This window comes from Eupeodes corollae, chromosome 1, assembly GCF_945859685.1.
Source record: "Eupeodes corollae chromosome 1, idEupCoro1.1, whole genome shotgun sequence".
Lineage (NCBI taxonomy): Eukaryota > Metazoa > Arthropoda > Insecta > Diptera > Syrphidae > Eupeodes > Eupeodes corollae.
The window spans coordinates 110,046,555-110,066,300 of NC_079147.1; the positions used below are offsets into that span (position 1 = coordinate 110,046,555).

General features: G+C 30.1%; 1 protein-coding gene across 16 annotated transcripts in view; it reads left to right on the top strand.

Annotated features, from left to right (window-relative positions):
• LOC129953701 (protein lap4) overlaps positions 1–19,746 on the top strand; it is a 448,072-nt gene that overhangs the window by 272,550 nt on the left and 155,776 nt on the right. For 14 of the 16 annotated variants that reach the window (XM_056067065.1, XM_056067064.1, XM_056067066.1 and 11 more), the window contains 5 exons: positions 1,004–1,249; positions 1,416–1,616; positions 1,696–1,882; positions 5,101–5,498; positions 11,178–11,465. The exons of 1 other annotated variant lie outside the window; for it this stretch is intronic. In XM_056067065.1, the coding sequence (XP_055923040.1) occupies positions 1,004–1,249; positions 1,416–1,616; positions 1,696–1,882; positions 5,101–5,498; positions 11,178–11,465 (1,320 nt within the window). The remainder of the gene's footprint in view (positions 1–1,003; positions 1,250–1,415; positions 1,617–1,695; positions 1,883–5,100; positions 5,499–11,177; positions 11,466–19,746) is intronic. One more of the 16 variants, XM_056067057.1, reaches the window with a different exon arrangement.

A 19,746-nucleotide genomic window follows, 5' to 3' on the forward strand; every position in this document is an offset into this window, starting at 1 on the left:
AAGTAACAATTTAATAAAAGTATCAATTTATTTGATAATTTTGAAAAAATTATTAAAATTTTGGAGATAAACAGAAATCGTTTTTTTTTTGTATACAGCTTTAAAAAAATAATCTTCTATGTTTACAATATTTTCCTTTGATTTTGCTTTCATGCAATCATCTTGAGAACTTTGACAGAGAACTAGTTAATGCAAAATCAAGTTAAAAACGCCAAGAATATTTTGCTTTTTATAAATTTCAATTCGAACATTTTATTCAAATCCAATGCAGACTTTTAAAATGTACTTAAATTTTAACTTTCGTATCATATGTTTTCTAACTTTGTTGTCAAAAGCTTTAGATAAAAATAGTTTTTTATCTTGAACCCTGAGTTTAATGAGAACATTTATGTACATATAATGTAATAGACAAGGTTAAAATTCATTCACACGGACGATCCCTTTCCTTTACTCACATAGTGACATATGAAATATTATACTTGCATTACACTCTGAATGCCTCGATTAAAAAATTTGAAAATTCATTAATCAATATTTAGGAAAATTTGGTTTTGTTGGTTTGATTAAATTTAAAAACAGGCTGCACAAATTTGCTGTTTTAAAATCCAAACCTAATCGAAACAATTTTATTGTGAATCCATTCCAATACAAAAAAGTTGACATTAAGTGTACAAATGTCAAATATATGTATATGCATAGAAATTTCAACTTACGTTTATCAAACATCAAATATCTGTGTGAAGAAATTCAAATTGATATTGGTTTTAAGTTTTCAGAAACGGTCTTGAGCGATCCATTGCACCATTTTTATTTTGGATCTTAAATTTAATAGTTTTTAATATTTTTTAAAAATGCATTGCTAGTAAAATTATTAAACAAGTGATTCAATGGTTTACTTACAAAAGCAAAATATACATAAAATAAAAACCAACGCATTACACCATACAAAACAAAATGGTCTCGAACCTAACAAAATTAAAAAAAAAAACGACAAAATATTTAGATTTCAGTTGAAACCCGACCACAAAATGTCCGTCACGATAAATCCATCCCACCGCCCATTGAAATCCTCCCAAATGAATACAATTATCAGGACCAACAGAATATGATGATAACCACCAACAACGCTACCGCATCACAACATCAGCAACAACAGCAACAGTATCAGCCACAAAATGTTGAACATATTATACCTGCCACAACCAACATAGTCCCGGCTACCACAAATGGAACTTTAGAAAATGGCAAGGTATGCTCTAGCCCCAAAAAGCTAAATATATCTACATAGGTACTTCATGTACCCTTTTCACCTTTCAAAAAATTTAAAATCCTCCTAAAGAAAAGGACGAACAAATAAATCCCTCTTAACCAAAAAACCAAACAAAAAAAATTACGTACATTGATTTATTATTTAGGACCTTCCTGTTCATAAAGTTACCCTCCATACAACACTGATAAGGGATCAAATTAACCAGGGTCTAGGATTTAGTATTGCCGGTGGTAAAGGTTCTCCGCCGTTCAAAGATAACTGTGATGGTATTTTCATATCACGTATCACCGAAGGTGGTTTGGCTCATCGCGATGGTAAAATAATGGTTGGCGATCGGGTTTTGGCGGTGAGTTGTGGTTCTTCTTCATGATTTTTTTTTTACGAAACGACGGCGTGAGTTACGTGTTATTCCTTTTTTCTATCAGATAAACGGAAATAATATGACAAATGCCTACCATGACGCAGCTGTACAACTTTTAACGGACCACCAGCGATTCGTGCGATTGGTTTTGCAACGTGAAATCCAAGGACCACTAGAGCCGCCATTAAGTCCACGTAGTCCGTCAGTTTTAAATGCATTAAGCCCGTCGGGATATTTGGCCAATCGTCCAGGTGAGTATACTCCTAGGAGCATGAAATATAAATAGGAAAAAAGAATCGTACAATCATTGGCAAATACTTGTTTAATATGAACAAGGATCTTTTTCTGTTGAATGGAAATGACCCAAGGATAAAATGGTATTGGAAATATATGTTAGAAAGTGTTGTTTTAGTTTTAAAAATAAATTCTATTGATAGAGTATTTCAGTTTCTTGCAAAACAGGTAGTTATTGGTGTTGGGAAATAATTCAACATGTTATCCGAGAAGAACACGGATATAGAATTTTTGAGTCTATCTACATTTAAAAAGTAGATTTTTTTCTTCAATATTTAGTTGAAATATTTATATTATTTCAAATAATATTCGAAAAATCTTCATACGTTTTTGGATTTCATATGAAGCTTTTTTTATTTAAGATTCTATTATCCTAACGATTCTTTTAAATCAAGTTTTCGAAATATATTAACAAATAATGTTAAAAACGTTTATTTTCAAAACATGGTTGCAAATAGGTAAGATTAATGTTATGATTCTAAAATCGCTCTGAAAATTAACTTCAAAATGTATTTATTAAAACTATAAAAGTATAAAATTCAAGGTTTTCTCAAAACTTCGTATAAAATCAAATAAAGACTTATAACCAATTTTCCGAAAGTAAGGAAGACACTAAAATGATTTAAATTTTTCCAAGAAGAGAAAGGTTTCTGTTTTGCAAAATCATTATACAATTTATTATTAAGAAATAGTTTAGAGTTTAAGCCTAGTCCTGTTTTTAGTTGTTTTTAGCATTTTTAAAAAGGCATATTTGAAAAACCTGATTTAAAAGGTAAATTTAAAGGCGAGATTCAAATTAAAGACATCTGGTTTCTTTGTGGGACAGAAAGTAAAGGGTATTTTGCCGACCAGTGTATTAAAATTTTCTGTATAACGTGACTAGATTACAATAATTTTGTAAGCAAACGAAAAAGTCAAAATTTGGTTCAAGCAAAAATTTTAAAATTAGTAAAATATATGTTTTAATTTCACGATAAAATTTTAAGTCAATTCTATTTAAGAAATTATTTATTTTGATCCAATATTATTAGGTTTCGACAATGAATTAAATCACAAGTTTTTTGTTTTATAAATAAATTATAATATATTTATTTATACCAAAAATTAAATTTTATCAACTTGGAAATATTAAACTTAATTTGTATTCTTTTTAACCATTTTTTGACTGAAAATAACTGATTTAAGATTTTATTAGCTTTAAAAACATCAAAATAGTGTAAAATGGTAAAGATGAGAAATCTGACATTTGATTTTAACTTTTGATAGTTTAAAAAACCAAATCATGTATCACAAAATCTCGAATTCATTGTTACAAATGTCTTATAATTTTTAGGAACGTTTCCAGCAATTTTCTTGCAAATTCTTAAAATGTATGCTTTGACATTTTTGACCATAAATTATTTTTGCTATTCCTTAATTTTGAAAACATTTAACAGAAAACAAATAAATTGTTGAGATATTCTGTACATAAATTTTCCAATTTACCAAAGTCTTTCAAAACTTTAAGGAAAAACTTCTTACAGCTTTTTTACATTTTAATTGTTTAAACGTTAATACAAGTAACGATTTATTCTGCTAAGATATCTTTATAAGAATGTCTTCCTGAGTGTATTTTATAGCTTTCAATTTTAAAAGTTTTAAATAAGTACTGACATTTCATGTCATTTAAAAAATACGACACCGTCTATCATACACAGAAAACAAAAAAGTTGTAATATTGTCTATAGTCAACTTAAAATTTGGCCAAATTGTCGCATTGGCTACCAAAATAGTTAACATGACAACCTTATTTCAAAGAATTGATTACAAGTTAGTCAATAGATCAATATTCAATTATGACAACAAAAGTAGTTGATAAAACAACTTCATATTGACTACCGCAGTTTTCGTATTGACTACCGCAGTTGTCATATTGACTACCGCAGTTGTCATATTGACTACCGCAATTTTCATATTGACTACCGCAGTTTTCTTATTGACCTCCGCAGTTATCATTTTGACTACCGCAGTTATCATATTGACTACCAACGTTTCTATATTGACTACCGCAGTTTTCGTATTGACCTCCGCAGTTATCATTTTGACTACCGCAGTTGTCATATTGACTACCAACGTTTCTATATTGACTACCGCAGTTTTCGTATTGACTACCGCAGTCTTCATATTGACTACCGCAATTTTCATATTGACTACCGCAGTTTTCTCATTGACCTCCGCAGTTATCATTTTGACTACCGCAGTTATCATATTGACTACCAACGTTTTCATATTGACTACCGTTGTTGTCATATTGACTACCGCAGTTTTCGTATTGACTACCGCAGTTGTCATATTGACTACCGCAGTTGTCATATTGACTACCGCAATTTTCATATTGACTACCGCAGTTTTCTTATTGACCTCCGCAGTTATCATTTTGACTACCGCAGTTGTCATATTGACTACCAACGTTTCTATATTGACTACCGCAGTTTTCGTATTGACTACCGCAGTTGTCATATTGACTGCCAATTTGTCATATTGACTATTGACTGGTAAAAAAGGTCGGTTCTCAAAATTGACAACCAAAATTTGTCCTATTGACGTTCGCGTTTATCGCCTAAAAATTGATTATTTTGCTGTCAATTTGACTACCGAAATAGCCAATATGGTGACTTTTTTTATTTTGTGTATCGATAAATTAGATATGATGGTTATTACGCGTATCAATAATGAAATGAAGTAAAATATTTTAGTTTAATTTTTTGACTGAATTCTATTCAATTTAATTTGTAGGCATAAATATTGAGTTAACTTTAAGTTTAATCAAAGAGGTATTATCTTTATTGTTTTATGTATTAAGGTACACAAATTATACATTCTTCTTGACCACGTCTCAACCGTTTTTTTCCGCCACATTATTTGAAGGGTTTAAAGTACACCGAGTTAATTTCACTTTCCAATCGACTTTAAATAAATTTCAGATTTATGGAAACACCCAAAAGCTACCATTTTATTTCTGGGCTCAAAACAGAATTACGTACAAAAAAAAAACAATGATTGTGGTCAATTAAATTTAACATGAAAATTTTAAACCCCAAAAGATATCCCATTCACTAATTAAAAAGAAAATAACAGAAACAAAAATAAAATTAAATCAATTAAGTAAAACCATAACAACCACTCCAACCAACAGCTGGGCTGAATCGTTCCATCGGTGACATTGCCGAAGAATTCGCCCCACAATCACAATCACAACACCAACAACAACCCAAATACATCACTCCATCATTTGCCTACGATTCGTCGAACAATAAAAATGATTCAACGCCGCCGCCGCCATCGCCATCGACCGCAATGACGACAAAGACAAATGGTTTCGACTCAAATCGCATTCCAACGCCATCAGGAGCAGCTACCCCGGACACAATTGTTGATGCTGTTACAGGACAACCAGTTCCAGCGCCACGCCATCGGGTGGGACAACATTCAAATTCCATTCCATCGGATCATTCGCCTCCGTCGCAAAATGGTTCAACTTCGACTTCAACTTCAACAGCAACAACAACTACCAGCGGAGATGTCGAAACTCAGGTAAGATTTATAGCTTCAAATACCTTAATACTAATATATCCTGTATTTTATTATTTTGTTTAAATTTATAATTTAAGGTTTTTAAATTTTTATTTACATATTTTGTTTATGTTGTCATATGTTTTTTATTTAGTTTTAAATTAAATTTCATTTTATTAAAATTGTGTGTTCCTTAAGTCTTAACATAAACCAATATGTATTTTTTTCGTATTCGTATGGGAACAAAATTATGAAAAAGAAATATTTGTTGTTTTTGTTTTGCTCGCCAAATCGCCATTCATAAAGTTTCATTAACTAATAAGAAATCATATGTTTTGTTGTTGTGTTTGTTCAAATTGTTGTTGTTGTTGTTGACGTTTATATAGGAATAGCAGTAAGATTTAATTAAATTACATTCGGTCGTTCTGTTTGTTTGGTTTGTCCTAAGTCCTTAGTCCTCAGTCCTGATTTTTCTTAACTTTCTCTCCTTTCTCTTTCTATCTCTCTATATTTCTATATATTTGTCTTCTTTTCTTCACCCTTGTAACTTTTATAGCTGACCCTATTTTAGCCCGCCATCATATCATCCCCACAAACGAACGCAACGGCTAACAAGGCTACACTGTTTTTGGGGTTAATGAAAAGGGATACCTCATTGAATTAAGTAGTTTTCTTGCGGATAATACTATAGTCTTAATGAATGCTATTTATCTTTATATAATACTTTATCTATGATGTAGCCTCAGCTTTATAGCTAAGCTAATATAATGTATACGTATCATAATAAAGAAAGAAAAGTAAAAGAAACGAAACGAAAGGATTTAGAACAAATATTTATCCTTAAATTGAAATAAGCGTTTCGTTCGTTCAAATTTAATGAATATCAATTCATTTTGACTTTAGTGTTTCATTTAAACGAAGAAAGTTGAAGCCAAAAAAAAAATAAAAACAAAAAGAAGGGAATTAGTTGAATTGGCTTAATTGCGAAGCAAAAGACTTTGATAAAGATGATAGATAAGTTTAATCAAGGATTCAACTATAGTGTAAGACCTTCAAGAATTACGTGTTGTAGGCGCAGTTTAAATTAAATTAATGTAGTTTTTTCCTTAAAAAAATAAAATTATGCCATTTTGATTGAATTAAGAGAAATTTACACTAGTACTATGGTTTCTAAAAGGTAAGGTATAATTTGAAAACTGTCAGTTGAGAATAAGTAAGGAATGGACTTTAATAAATTTTTTAAAAATCTGTTCTGATTCCTTTCTTGTGAATCTATCAACTTCCAATTTATGCTCATACAAAAGTACAAGGATTTTAATTAAGTCTGCTAACAAACATAAGAGTGTTTTTCTTCCATTTCTATTACCCGTGTTTTTTTGGCATTTTATAAATAGTACCTATGGTAAGAAATTCCCAAGAAAACGCATCGGCAGTAGCCAAATTTTTGTATTTAAAAATTGAAAATTAATACAAAAAGCACAAATACAAGAAAGTTTCGTGAAAATCAAAATTTAAAATTAAATTAAGCAAAAAAAAAAACTAAATAAAACAAATAAAATGGACAATTTTCAAGAAGAAATGTTAAGAAAACATCTGAAAATTGAGATTCTATACAAACATTTAATTTAACAATTGCTCCTAAAAGGGGGTTTGTTTGTAGACTACTACATTAGCATGTGGTGCCTTAGCGAGCTTGAAGCTAGCCTTAATTCTATATATGCCTGAATCGAGTTGAAATGAGCTTGATTCTAAAGAAAAACTTTTGTATAGGAGTCGGTTACACTGATAATGCATTATGGTCTGTGTATTTGCATGTCCGTTGCACATGCTACTCCATATTCTTATATGGTGCTGAACTTATCAGTTCTTCATTGTCATCACTTAACACATCGAAACACCATTTGCATTTTAGAAAGTGCTGTCAAACTTAATCATTTTTAAATCTTCTTGTGCGGTGGAAACACCAAAAAGATTTATTTAAACTAAACTGCGATAAACATTTGGTGGAAACAGTAAAACTTTATTATCTTTTCTATTGTTTTCTCTTGCAAAATAAGCCAAGTTAGTCCATTTTCACTAACAAAACTAAGTAATACAAACAGTAACAGCTTGATTTTTTTCCCAATGGAAAACACATGATTCCAAATTTATAACTACTCAACGAACACAGCTATCGAGATACAAATTCAATATCAATCGTTCCAACATTTGAGAACGAAATCACATAAGATCCATGCGAGATTCGTATAAATGTCAAAAGCCCATCCGCAGTAAGATTCTACTTTACTTTTTATCGGTACTATTCATACTACGGATATTGGTTTTGTTATTCGTGCAAAATCTTACTATACTTTTGATAGATTTTCCAACAAAAGACGGTTCTGAGTAAAATATCGGCAGTAGGACCACTGCAGATAAAAGGCAAAGTGAAATTGTGCTGCAGATAGGAATTTGACTTTTATTTGAGTATCGAAATCAGTTTAAGAGTTTTTCATTTTAAGACATTGGAACGTTTGATAACTCGTTGACGTTCGATTTTTTTCAATTTATTTCAGCTAATGTTTGGTAATTTAATTTTTGTCTGTGTTTTCCAATGAGATGAAGACTCAATTTTTATTTGATCTTTTTTTTTAAAGGCTTGTTATGAATTTTTGTATAGTCCTACAAAATCTTTTGGTGACTCCGTACCAACTGTAATACAACTGGCTTATAGAATTAAATCTACAAAATTTTCTTGGCAAGTGTTTTAAAAAACTGAAGCTAAGAAAATTCAAATCTTTCTTTCCATTCTGGTTTACACTTTGTTTAGAATCAAATCGGTCTTTCATTCTCTGGTCGATGTAATCTAATAATACAAATATAGCATTGTTCTTGTAAGCTGTCTCGACCAAGTTGTTAAATAATACGGAAATAGATATTATCTGTAGTATACTTACTTACTTAAGGTGAACAGTCATGTGTGAACTAGTGCCGCACTCAACAAACTTTTCTATCAAGCTCAGTCCCTAACTAGATGTCTCCAGTTGCGCACTCCAAGTTGGGTGAGGTCACTTTCCACTTGCCACCTGATCCCAGGTTTTTCTCTAACACGCTGCTCATTGCGGGTGGATTCGAAGACTTCACAACTCGTTTTTCCATCAAGTAGATCATACGAAGAACTTTTCTCCCAAAGGACCCAAAGTGTTTTCATCCGCTTTTGTCATAGTCAATGCTTCTGCAGCGTATATTAAGAAGGGGATGATGAGGGCAATATACTCGTTTAGCGGCACTTTAGTCACCTCTGTCTCGATACTCACAAAAGCCCCACTGACATCACGCTGAGTTCTCCCGATCATATCAATATCATTAGCATATGCTAGTAATTTGACAGAGTTTTTAAAAAAGTGTTCATTTTTTCAAGGACAATGTTAAAGAAGACTTTTTTGTCATCCAAAAATGTGGCCATGGCCATCGTGCACAAACAGACAAGTTTGCCAGGAATTACATGGCTCTATATAGCTCTTCGCTGTAAATGCTGTAATATGCGGTCTTGAAATCGATTAAGGGATGGTTGGTGCCGATTTGACGTCCTTGGTATTTTTCCATGATCTGCCCTATTGTGAATATTTGAACGACTATGGGCTTTACTGGTCTTAAAACACGCTGATAAGGACCTATTAGGTTTTTGACGATGAGCTCCAAGAAGTAGAATTCTCTATAGTTGGTCCAGTTAAGAAGGTATCCTTTTTTCAGAATCGAACTCTTAATAACAATGTTCCATTTTTCGGGCATGCTTTCTTCTGACAATATCTTACATAGATAAGTTGGTGCATGCTCCTAACCATATTATCTTCAGCTGCTCTGAGAAGTTCGGCATTGAAGTCATTTGCACAAGTGGTTTTGTTAGTCTTCAGGTTAGATAAGGCAATTTTTGCGTCGTCTTAGTCGGGAAGACGGGATTGTTGGCTTTCGTCGTCTATATTAAATAGATCATCCTGCCTGACAGTAGAATTCGGTTTGTCGTCGCCGTTATAAAATCTGCAAGAGTGGTATTTCCATGTCCTGAGATATATCCTCTTTCGACTTTGCAGCCTTCGGTTTGAAGTTTATGTACTTGTGAATTTCGTTTCACCTGCTCATAAAACTTTCGAAGTTCATTTTTGCTTTTGAACCTCTTAACAGTTTGGACCGGCAGTTTGATTATACGACCAATCAGTTTCCTTAAGTTATAATTTCAATTTCTTACTAATTTATATATGAAATCCCAAAAAAAACACAAGATGTTTAAATATTTGTCGGTGAACTTAATCAAAATTAATGGTCGTAATATGCTTAACGTTTTTAAATGGTCGCATTCTCAAGCGAAAGATTGAAGAACTTTTTCTCAAAAGATAACATTTTTTTTTATTAAATTTATAATTTTAAAAAAACATCTCAAATATTTTCCAATTACAATATTTTTTATTATTAATTTTTCCACATAAGCTTTGTTTGTTGTAAGCTCAGACTTTGAAAATTAATTCGATTTGAATTTGGTTCAGAATTCTATAAAGTAAAATGATGCGCACACGCTCCAGTGCATAAAAAAATAAAATTGTGCACTTCGATAATTGAAATCCACAATTTATATCGTCAACCAGTTTTTATTCCTGTGAAATAAATACATTTATATTGTAATTCTTATATCTGTTTATAGGTTTCTTTAACAACCAAATTAAAGGTATCAATAACCTTTTAAGTCTATCCACAATGGCTAGGTTAAGATCATATTATTGACCCCAATAAAAAAAATACTTCAAATCCGAACTTACATTATGATATTAAATTAAATTTGGGGGCTCGACCTGGAATTTTGGTTTTGTTTAAAAAAAACATATTTTTTTATTTTCTCTGCTGATTTATCTTAAAAAAATATCAAATAATACAAATATTCCCGTTTTTATACCTTCCTGAATCTCCTTTTTAAATAATTCAACTAAAATCCCAAATGTGTGATTTATTTTTTGAGTGATTTATTTAAATTAAAAAAATAATAACAAAATAAAACAAATTTATTATTTAAAAAAAATTTCTTATATAAAAAAAATGATTTCTTATTAGTTTGGCGAAATAAAACTCATTGCAAATATAAATCGTGCATGCACCCATAAGCATCTGCATCATAAGATCAATAAAATCATTTAATTTAATGTCGTTTTGGATTGGCAAATGTAATATTAAATTTTGCATCCCCAATTATTGTAATGTCTACTTTATTGTTAAATAATTTTTACATACATTTTTTTTTAATTTCCATCATTTTAAAGTAACTTTTTACCTTCATCTTTAATGTATGACTTGTAAATAAATAATATTTAACATAAAGTAAAGATAATATTTATAAATTGCAAAAAATGTCATAGTTTATTAAAACCAAAATTACATTATATGTAAGTTATTTTAAGCTTTTTTTTAAATTTTAAAGCATTAAGAAAATAGGAATAACAAAACATAACAAAATTATAAAATTCCTATTATCATCTTATTTTTCCTTTTTCTTCTCTTCTCTTTTTTTTATATATATATAAAAATACAAAAATGTTTTATAACCAAAAAATAAAAATTGGTTCATTGCTAAAACAATCATTAAACCACACTTCCCTTTGATGTTACTGACAAAACTAAACTTAAAAATAAATTAAAAAAATAAACAAAAAAAAAATTGAAAATCCAAAATTTAAGATGGCACAACCCCCACCAAGGCCACTGACAAGTGATGATTTCCAAGCAATGATTCCTGCGCACTTTTTGAGTGGTGGTAGCCAACATCAAGTACATATGGCAAAACACGATGGTGTTGGTCCATCTGTCACAGTCACCGTTAATAAGGCCGTACCGGATCTACCAATGTTGCCTCCGGCACCCACCGAATTAGGTCTCATAACAGAAACAATAACAAAGTCGACATTCACGGAGACGGTTATGACCCGGGTCACTGATAATCATTTGATGGAACCGCTAATTAGTGAGGTGATTATCACGTTATCAAACCAAAAAATTAACACGTAAAATGCTAAGCTTCACTTCAATTATTTATTAATTTTTTTTTTTTGTTAATTTGTAACTTTTAATTTTCAATTTTCTTTTGTAATATAAAAAAAAAAACAATAAATGTAATTCTTTAAATTTTGTTTTAAAAAATTAGAAATATTTTTTTTCTTGTTATTTTGATAAAAATTTTACTAAAACAAAAAACATTTAAACACATAAATACCTTATTTTTATAAACCATCCTCATTGGTGTCGTGAAAAAGTTGATAGGAAATGTAAATAAATTTAATCAATACACACACACTCTTTATTTTTTAAGGTTTTAAATTTTATACTTTAACTTAATAATCACAATAACAAAAACTTAAAACTAAAAACAAGCATTTATTTATTTATACTAAAACGAAAACATGGTTTTTTCAATTAAAATAATATCAGAATAATACTCATTTTAAAAAACTGGATCCGAAATTGAAATCAAACTTATGTTTGTCGTGTTTAATTCTTTAACAAAATTGAACTTAATTGAGAATTTTATTTATAACAGGCGTAAAAGTTATACCGATAAGTTAGATAATCTAAATAAACAATTCTTGGCATTAGTAAGATCGGGGCCAGTTTTAAAACCGCAGGAAATTTTTTTTAAATATTTTTTAAAAATGAATTCTTAAATAAAAAAATAAAAAATAAAATTACTTCTAATTTATTCAACCAATTTAAGTTCTTCACTAAAAATCTAAATTAAAATGCTTGTCCTAAAACTTCTGTTAAGCTACTTAAATGAAAATCAAATTTAACACAAAAAATATTTATTTTTCTTACTTAATTAATTAACGCAAAAAAGATTTAAATTTGTTTTTAACTTTGAAAAACGATTTTAAAAGTTATGAGTTCAAGATTTTCCTACGGTTAATAACAGAACTAAAATTTTGATCGATAAAATTGATATCTAAAAAGTTATTGTAATGTGTCCGATTGAAAATTTTGACATTTCTCGACGTTTCAAGGTCCCTAGAGTCGATATAAAAAATTTTTAGAAAGATGTCGGTGCGTGCGTGTTTACGTACGTTCGTACGTCTTAACGTCCGTATTTCTGTACTTTCGCGACGTTTTTTTCGTCCTCCATAGCTCAAGAATCAGAAGAGATTTCGACTTCAAATAAATGTTGTTGTACAGATAATAATTCAAAAAGATTCAGAAAAGACTCTCAAAAAAATTGCGTGGCTGGTTTTTTTTTTTACCAATTATCGTTTTTTTTTTATAAATCGAAAAAACTGGACAAAAAATTTGTCATTTTTAAAATTTAAGGAATACAAAATAATTTTATCTCCAAAACAACAAAAAATAAAATTTTTAACATCTAGTAGAATTTTGAGAAACATCGAATGGACAGTTTTTTTTTATAAAAATAAAAACCTAAAAAAAACATTACTCAAAGTTGGTAAATATTGAAATTCGACTCAAATATCTTTTCAAATATTTGAGATTATGGCTTCCAACTAATTTAAGCTTATAATTATATTGTTTTCAGCAATCTGAAAAATTTTGAGAAAAATAGAATTGGCAATTTTCTTACGAAAAAACTAACAAAAAAATTAATAAAATTTGATAAAAATTGATTTTCGACTCAAATATTTTTTCAAAACTTTGAGATAGATTTTCAAACTACGAGTAAACTATTTCTTTATATGAAAAATATTGTTGGTAAAAGATGCATCCCAGCCTATTTTTTCTTTATAAATGCACCATTTTGGTTGTACAAATTTACTTAAAAGTACATTAAGAGCCTTTACGGTCTAGTCAAGCTTATATTTTGTATATTCTTGAAGTTTAAATAAAATAAAAGCTGATATAAGTAGAAAGGAAATAGAAATAACAAAAAAATTAACTGCATTTGAAAAAATCTACAATCCACAGTTTTGCTTATAAAATATATACAAATTTTTTGTTATAATTAAATATTGATAAATATATATATTGATTTACATAAATCGGAAAAATTACAAGAATTTATGCAATAATGTTAATAATGAATTTTTAAATTGATTTCTTGTAAGATATACGCATAGTCCAAAAAGTCTCCGAACAGCAGCTTAATTTTTGTGTTTTTTGAAAAAAAAGTAGGAATTAATGTAAAAACCAAAGTGGTAGTATTGATAAAAAACTTAGTTTCCACCTTTATATTTTTTTACCAAATTTCAAAAAAATTGCGATTTTCAAGGGGCGGGTCGAAATGTTGTATTTTAAAATACTGTATTGTCAAAATTCTGTATGATCATAATACTGTATGGTTAATATTCTGTTTTTCAAAATACTGTACATTTAAAATACTGTGTCTCAAAATGCTGTATTGTCAAAATACTGTAACTCATACTACTGTATAATACTGGAAGTTTTGAAAGATCAATTAATTTGGTTCAAAAAAGTATTCTGATTTCAAAATGCTGTAAATAGCGTTTTGATAATGTAAAAAAGTGCGCACTTTTTTACATTGTTCAAACGATTTTTGTTTTTTAGCCTTATTAACAGCATTTTGAAAAACAGTATTTTAAATACATTATTTCGACCCCAAAACTATTTTCAAAATACTTGTTTAATAATGATTAATAATAAGAATTTTATCTCAGAATCAACAAAAAAAAAGCTGCTGTACGGAGACTTTTTGAACTATGTGTGTTATTAGTTCATTAAAGTACATATTCAAAACTGAACAACGTGCAACGCTGACGCTGGTTATAATTTATTGAATGAAAACATTAAATATGAAATTTAGCGTCCTTAAAGATCGAAAAGGTGCATAAATATTAATCAAAGAAAGCAAAAATCCTAATCAATGTAATTTGAAAGAATATTACTATTAAACAAAACACTAAACATTTTACGCCTTGATTCAAGGTTTCTTAATCTCGCGAACTCTTACTGAGTTTTGCTAAGTGACTGTAAGTTAACTCAGAACACTTTGACACATTAAGGTTAAGATCAGTTTTTTTCACACCAATTTTCAAACTTTAAAATGTATTGTTTGCAACATTATAATTATACGAGTATGTAACTTTAAAAATTTTAATTTCGTATGCAAATATTAAGATGTTGAAACTGATGGAGAATCATAATTGGACAAGCTACCTTCGGAAACACTTAAATGAACTAAGATCGGTCTAGACTCCAAGTCACCAAGCCTAACAATTTGTTTTCTACCTGTGAGATAGGTTTTAAATTGAAAATAGGTGATTAACTTGACTAATAAACCACATCCGTTTGAGAATGCTTTTCTACAATTTTATAACACTGATAAGGAAAGGAAGCCAAATTAGTAGTTTTGTGCTTATTTTAAAAACAAACTTAGTGCCTCAAACCTGTTAAGTCCTTTGGGAACCCCTTAAGGGGCATAGGGCCTGTACTACGAATACGTGTTTCAGCTTCCTCCAACTCTTGCCTTATGACGCTGATTCCTCCTCGACTGTCCTCCGTAATGTGCTTCTCGGTCGTATAGATCTTCCTTTTTGTGTGAGCGGATTCCAGTCGTCACCTTTTTGAAGCGTATCCAATCCATTATCTGGCCTGTCCTTCTATGAAGGACCTCATTTGATATACGGTTTGGCCAGCAAATCCTTAGGATGTTACGTAGACATCCATTCACGAAGGTTTGCATCTTTCTTGTTATGGCTAAAGTAATCTTCCAAATGCTGCACCCATAAAGAAGCACAGATTCGACATTTGTGCGAATCAGTCGTAGCTTTGCTCTTAAGCTGACAGATTTATTCCTCAAAATTTTCGACAACATATCGACCGTCTCTTTTGCCTATGCGTCAGATGACATCTTGTTCGGCTCCGCCTTTGATGAAAACGAAACTTCCAAGGTACCACTTTTTCCAACGGTTGCGAGAAAATATTTATTTGAGAGAATGCTCGGGTTTTGGGGCTGATTATTTTTGTTTTGCTGGAACCCCACAACTTCTGCTTCTCTCTCAACACTTGTTGTCATTTGATTGAGATCCATGATCCTATGAGAGAGTAAGCAAACATAGTCCGCGTAATCCAAGTGCTTTAGTTTAAAAAAAAGACAACGTGGACACACATAAAGTCCAAAATATTTGAAAGAGGTGTCACAAAAGTTAACATCTTTTTGGGAGCTACTTACATGTTTGTAAATAATTTTTTTTCTAAAAAAGACGAAGTAATTTTTATATTTTTTTGAAAACTAGAACAATAGAAAGGGAAAAAATAAAAAAAATTGGCTAGGACTCATCTTCTTCAAATCAGTTAAGGCAAAAGTGTTTCGAAAAAAAAAACACATACAAATCAGAAAAATGCATTAAATCTTTATTTGAATCGATAGTACGGTGCATTTAATTTAAAGTTTTGGCTTACTTTTTCCAACATTTCGGTCGGTATCTCACTAATAAATGCTTCAATGTCATCTTCCAATGTGTCAATTGAAGCAGGCTTGTCTGTATAGACATCAGCTTTACATAGCCCCACAAAAAATAATCTAAAGGCGTTTAATCGCACGATATAGGCGGGCAATTGCCCAGTCCCGAACGTGGAACAAAATGTAAACCGAACTCGCCTCTCAATAAGTCTATTTTTGCGCGTGCTGTGTGGCATGTTGGACCGTCTTGTTGAAAATAAATGCCATGCAAATCAAACTCTTGCGTTTTGGGCAAAACAAGTTGGATATCATCTCACGGTAGCCCTCATTATTCACAGTTACGTTACGATTCTTATCATCTTTGAAGAAGTACGGTCCAATAATGCCACCAGCCAATAAACAGCACCAAACTGTGACTTTTTGTGGATGCATTGGTAGGTCTTGCAATGGTTATGGCTGATATTCACTCTAAAATCGACAATTCTGCTTATTTACGTGCCCATTGAGCCAAAAATGAGCTTCGTCGCTGAACACAATTTTTCAATAAAAGAGTGAATCGTCGGCCAACTTTCCTAGATGCATCAAAAATTATACGTTGCAGTAATTCGTTCGGCTTCAATTCTTGCACTAGCAGTATTTTGAAAGGCATCAAACCTAAATCCTTCCGCAAAATTGTAAACGTGGGTCATCATTAACACTGGCCGATACAGCTGCGATATTTTCTTCAGTTGGCACTCTACGAAAGCGTGTTGGTGGTTTAATGTCCGCTTCAGTTGGTCCATTAAACTGGCCATAAAATGGAAGAAACGCGCTACGAACCTTCTTAACAGAGCACGCATTTCAATAATAAAATTCAATAATTTGCAAGCGTTGTTCGTTTAAAAGACGATTCATGGTTAAATTATAGGCCAAACTGACGATTTTTGACAGTGAAACAAAACACGAAATGGGCGTCAGCTGTTTAAACCAATATTGCCAAAAAGATAATAGCTTAAAAATCACCCTTTTGTTTCTAATATTTAGTTAAAACAAATCTGTTTGATATATTGTTTCATTTAAAATATTAAACTACACTCTAATAATGCGGATTTCAATTTTTAAATAAAATGTCATCGAAATGTCTTCCGTCGAGTTGCTCGCACTGTTCAAAATAGAACCTGGTATTACGCGCCAGACGCTTCAGTAAACTTGATTCAGTTGCCCTGATTTCTCGAGGAATATTTCCTTTTAGGTTCATTACAGTTCGGGGATTGTTTCTGTAAACTCTCTCTCTTTGAGCTATCCCCATAAAAAAAATCTATTGGTGTTAAGATACTGATAAGTTTTTGAGTTAAAGCTTCCTAAAGCAAATTCATCGAATCCTGTTAGAACCACGTTAACGATGAAAACAATGGATTAACTAAGGTTCAGCAAAATCTGTTTTCACTATTGACAAAAAATGGTCCAATTATTCCATGTGGATAAGGCGCACTACATCAGTTAACCTTGGGCAATGTTCTAGCTTTTGGTATTTTAATCGAGATTTATGGGTTCTTGGAGTATAGCTATGGCAGTTTTCTTTATTAACGTGACCGTTTAAATGAAAATGAGCTTCGTCGCTTTAAAACAAATGGGATTCAACAAGATCGTCACACAAAAATGTTTGCGTGAATCAAAATCACTTCTTCGAGTACTTGAACGATTTGGATTTTGAATTGATAGAATTTTAAATCCTTTTTTTAAATAAATCGTTAAATAATCGTTCTTGGACGTCCCAGTGAGGTTGTCCTTTTCCATCAATTCAATGTTTTCGGGAGTCCGCCGTACTTATTCGTCGTAAAAGTAAAAAACGCTCAGTAAAGTAGCAATCGTTACTCTTGAAAATGAATCGATGTCAAATATCACCGCTCCCCCCGGACGTTTAAACTATCATTGATTAAGACATTTTACAATTTCGGAACCAATATCAGATTACGTTTGAAACTGTCAGATACCATTGACATACGACATTTGAAAATTTCTAATAATTTTTGTATTGTCATTTAAAACAAGTCTTCTACACGGGTGCAAAATGAATTTAATTCACCATCTGACGAGTAAGTACTGAAAATAGTTTCAAAAACTTTTTTATACCTTAGCCAAGATAAAATTTCATTTCTTGGATTAATAGTACAATTTTACATTGAAAATAGAAACAAAATTAGTATTTTCGTCTTGAAAAACTTTGACTTAAAATTTGACATTTTACATGTAGGAAAAAGAACACGTTTCTTCTTAAACATCTTTCACAACATTCACAGTTTTTATTGAAGTCGATGAAGAAAACCTATTTACACATAAATTAAACAACATAAAACAAAATTTTAACTTTTTTTTACTTAATAAATGTTTGTTTTTTTTTTTTTAATTTTATTTAGTTTTTGGAATTTTAATTTTTATGAAGATCATAGATCATATGTATTATATGTTTTCAATAATGTCTTATTTGAAAGCTGCAAAATGTTCGATTTGTAGAAGCATTTCAAAAAACTCTCAATAACTTCTAAAAGCAAGCTTTAAAACTGTCGAAAATAAATGTGTTCAAATTTGGTTAAAAACAGATAAGCGAATATTTAAAATATTTGTCATAAATGAATGCCTTCTTTCGGAATCAAGGTACAAGAATATAGTTTTTGAAAATTTGACTAAACAATTGAATTTTTCATATTATAAACTGAACTTAGTTAACATTCTAAAAAATCTGAAATAGCTATTTCGGAATAAAAAGAAAATAGCCACAATAATTTTGTAATATATTTTCAACATATAAATAGTAACCTATATTTTTTTTAATTTATGACCGATTTCCTGTCAAAAGTTGTAACATCTAAAATGAGATTTACAGAAACATTAGAACTTGACTGTCTTTGATTTCAGTTTCAAACGGAATCTTGATATGTGATTGTAAATAGAAAAGACTTCTTTTGTATCATTATGAATTTTATGAACTTAAAAACGGTATAGGCAATAGTACATTGATATTAGATTATGACTTTGAAAGCAGTCCTGAAAAAGTGAACATCTAAAAAGTCTTCTTATTTTGGAACAGGTCAACATAATATTAGGAGATCAAGTACACTTTTTGCAAATTACTCAAAATATTTTTTAGATTCAAATAGAAAGTTATTGTAATCGGTTCGATTTGTCGAATTGAAAATTTTTACATTTCTCGACGTTTCAAGGTCCCTAAAATCTAAATAAAAGATTTTTAGAGAGAGAATCTGTGGGTTCGTTCGGGAAGTTTTTTTCGTCCTCCATATCCCAAGAACCAATAAAGATATCGACTTCGAAAAGTGTCAACTCGAAAACTTTACGAAAAAAAAAACGATTTTTTTTTGTATTTATTTTAAATGAAAACGAACTGACATTTTTTTTTACGAAAAATTAAAAACCTAAACAAAAATTTACAAAAGTAAATAAATAAAAGTTCGGAAAATTGATTTTGGACTCAAATATCTCTTTAAAAATTTGAGATTATGGCTTTCAACTAATTTTCACTTATAAGAAATATTGTTATCAACATTTATTCAGATTTTGAGAAAAATCTATTTGACAGTTTTTTTTACAAAAAAATAAAAACCTAAAAAAAGTCATATTTAAACTTGGTCGAAATTTACTTTAGACTCAAATAGCTTTTCAAAAATTAAAAATATTGTTTTTTTTACTTAACAGAAAATATTGTTTTTGATATTTAGTATTTTTTTTTTATAAAAATCTGTTCGTTTTTTATAAAATAAAAATAAAATCTACAAAAAATAGTACGCAAATTTAGTAAAATTTGATTTTCGGTTCTTGATGTCTCTCAAATTGATTATTAAGAATAAATCAATTGACAACTTTCTTAACCCAACACGAAAACCTTCAAACTTT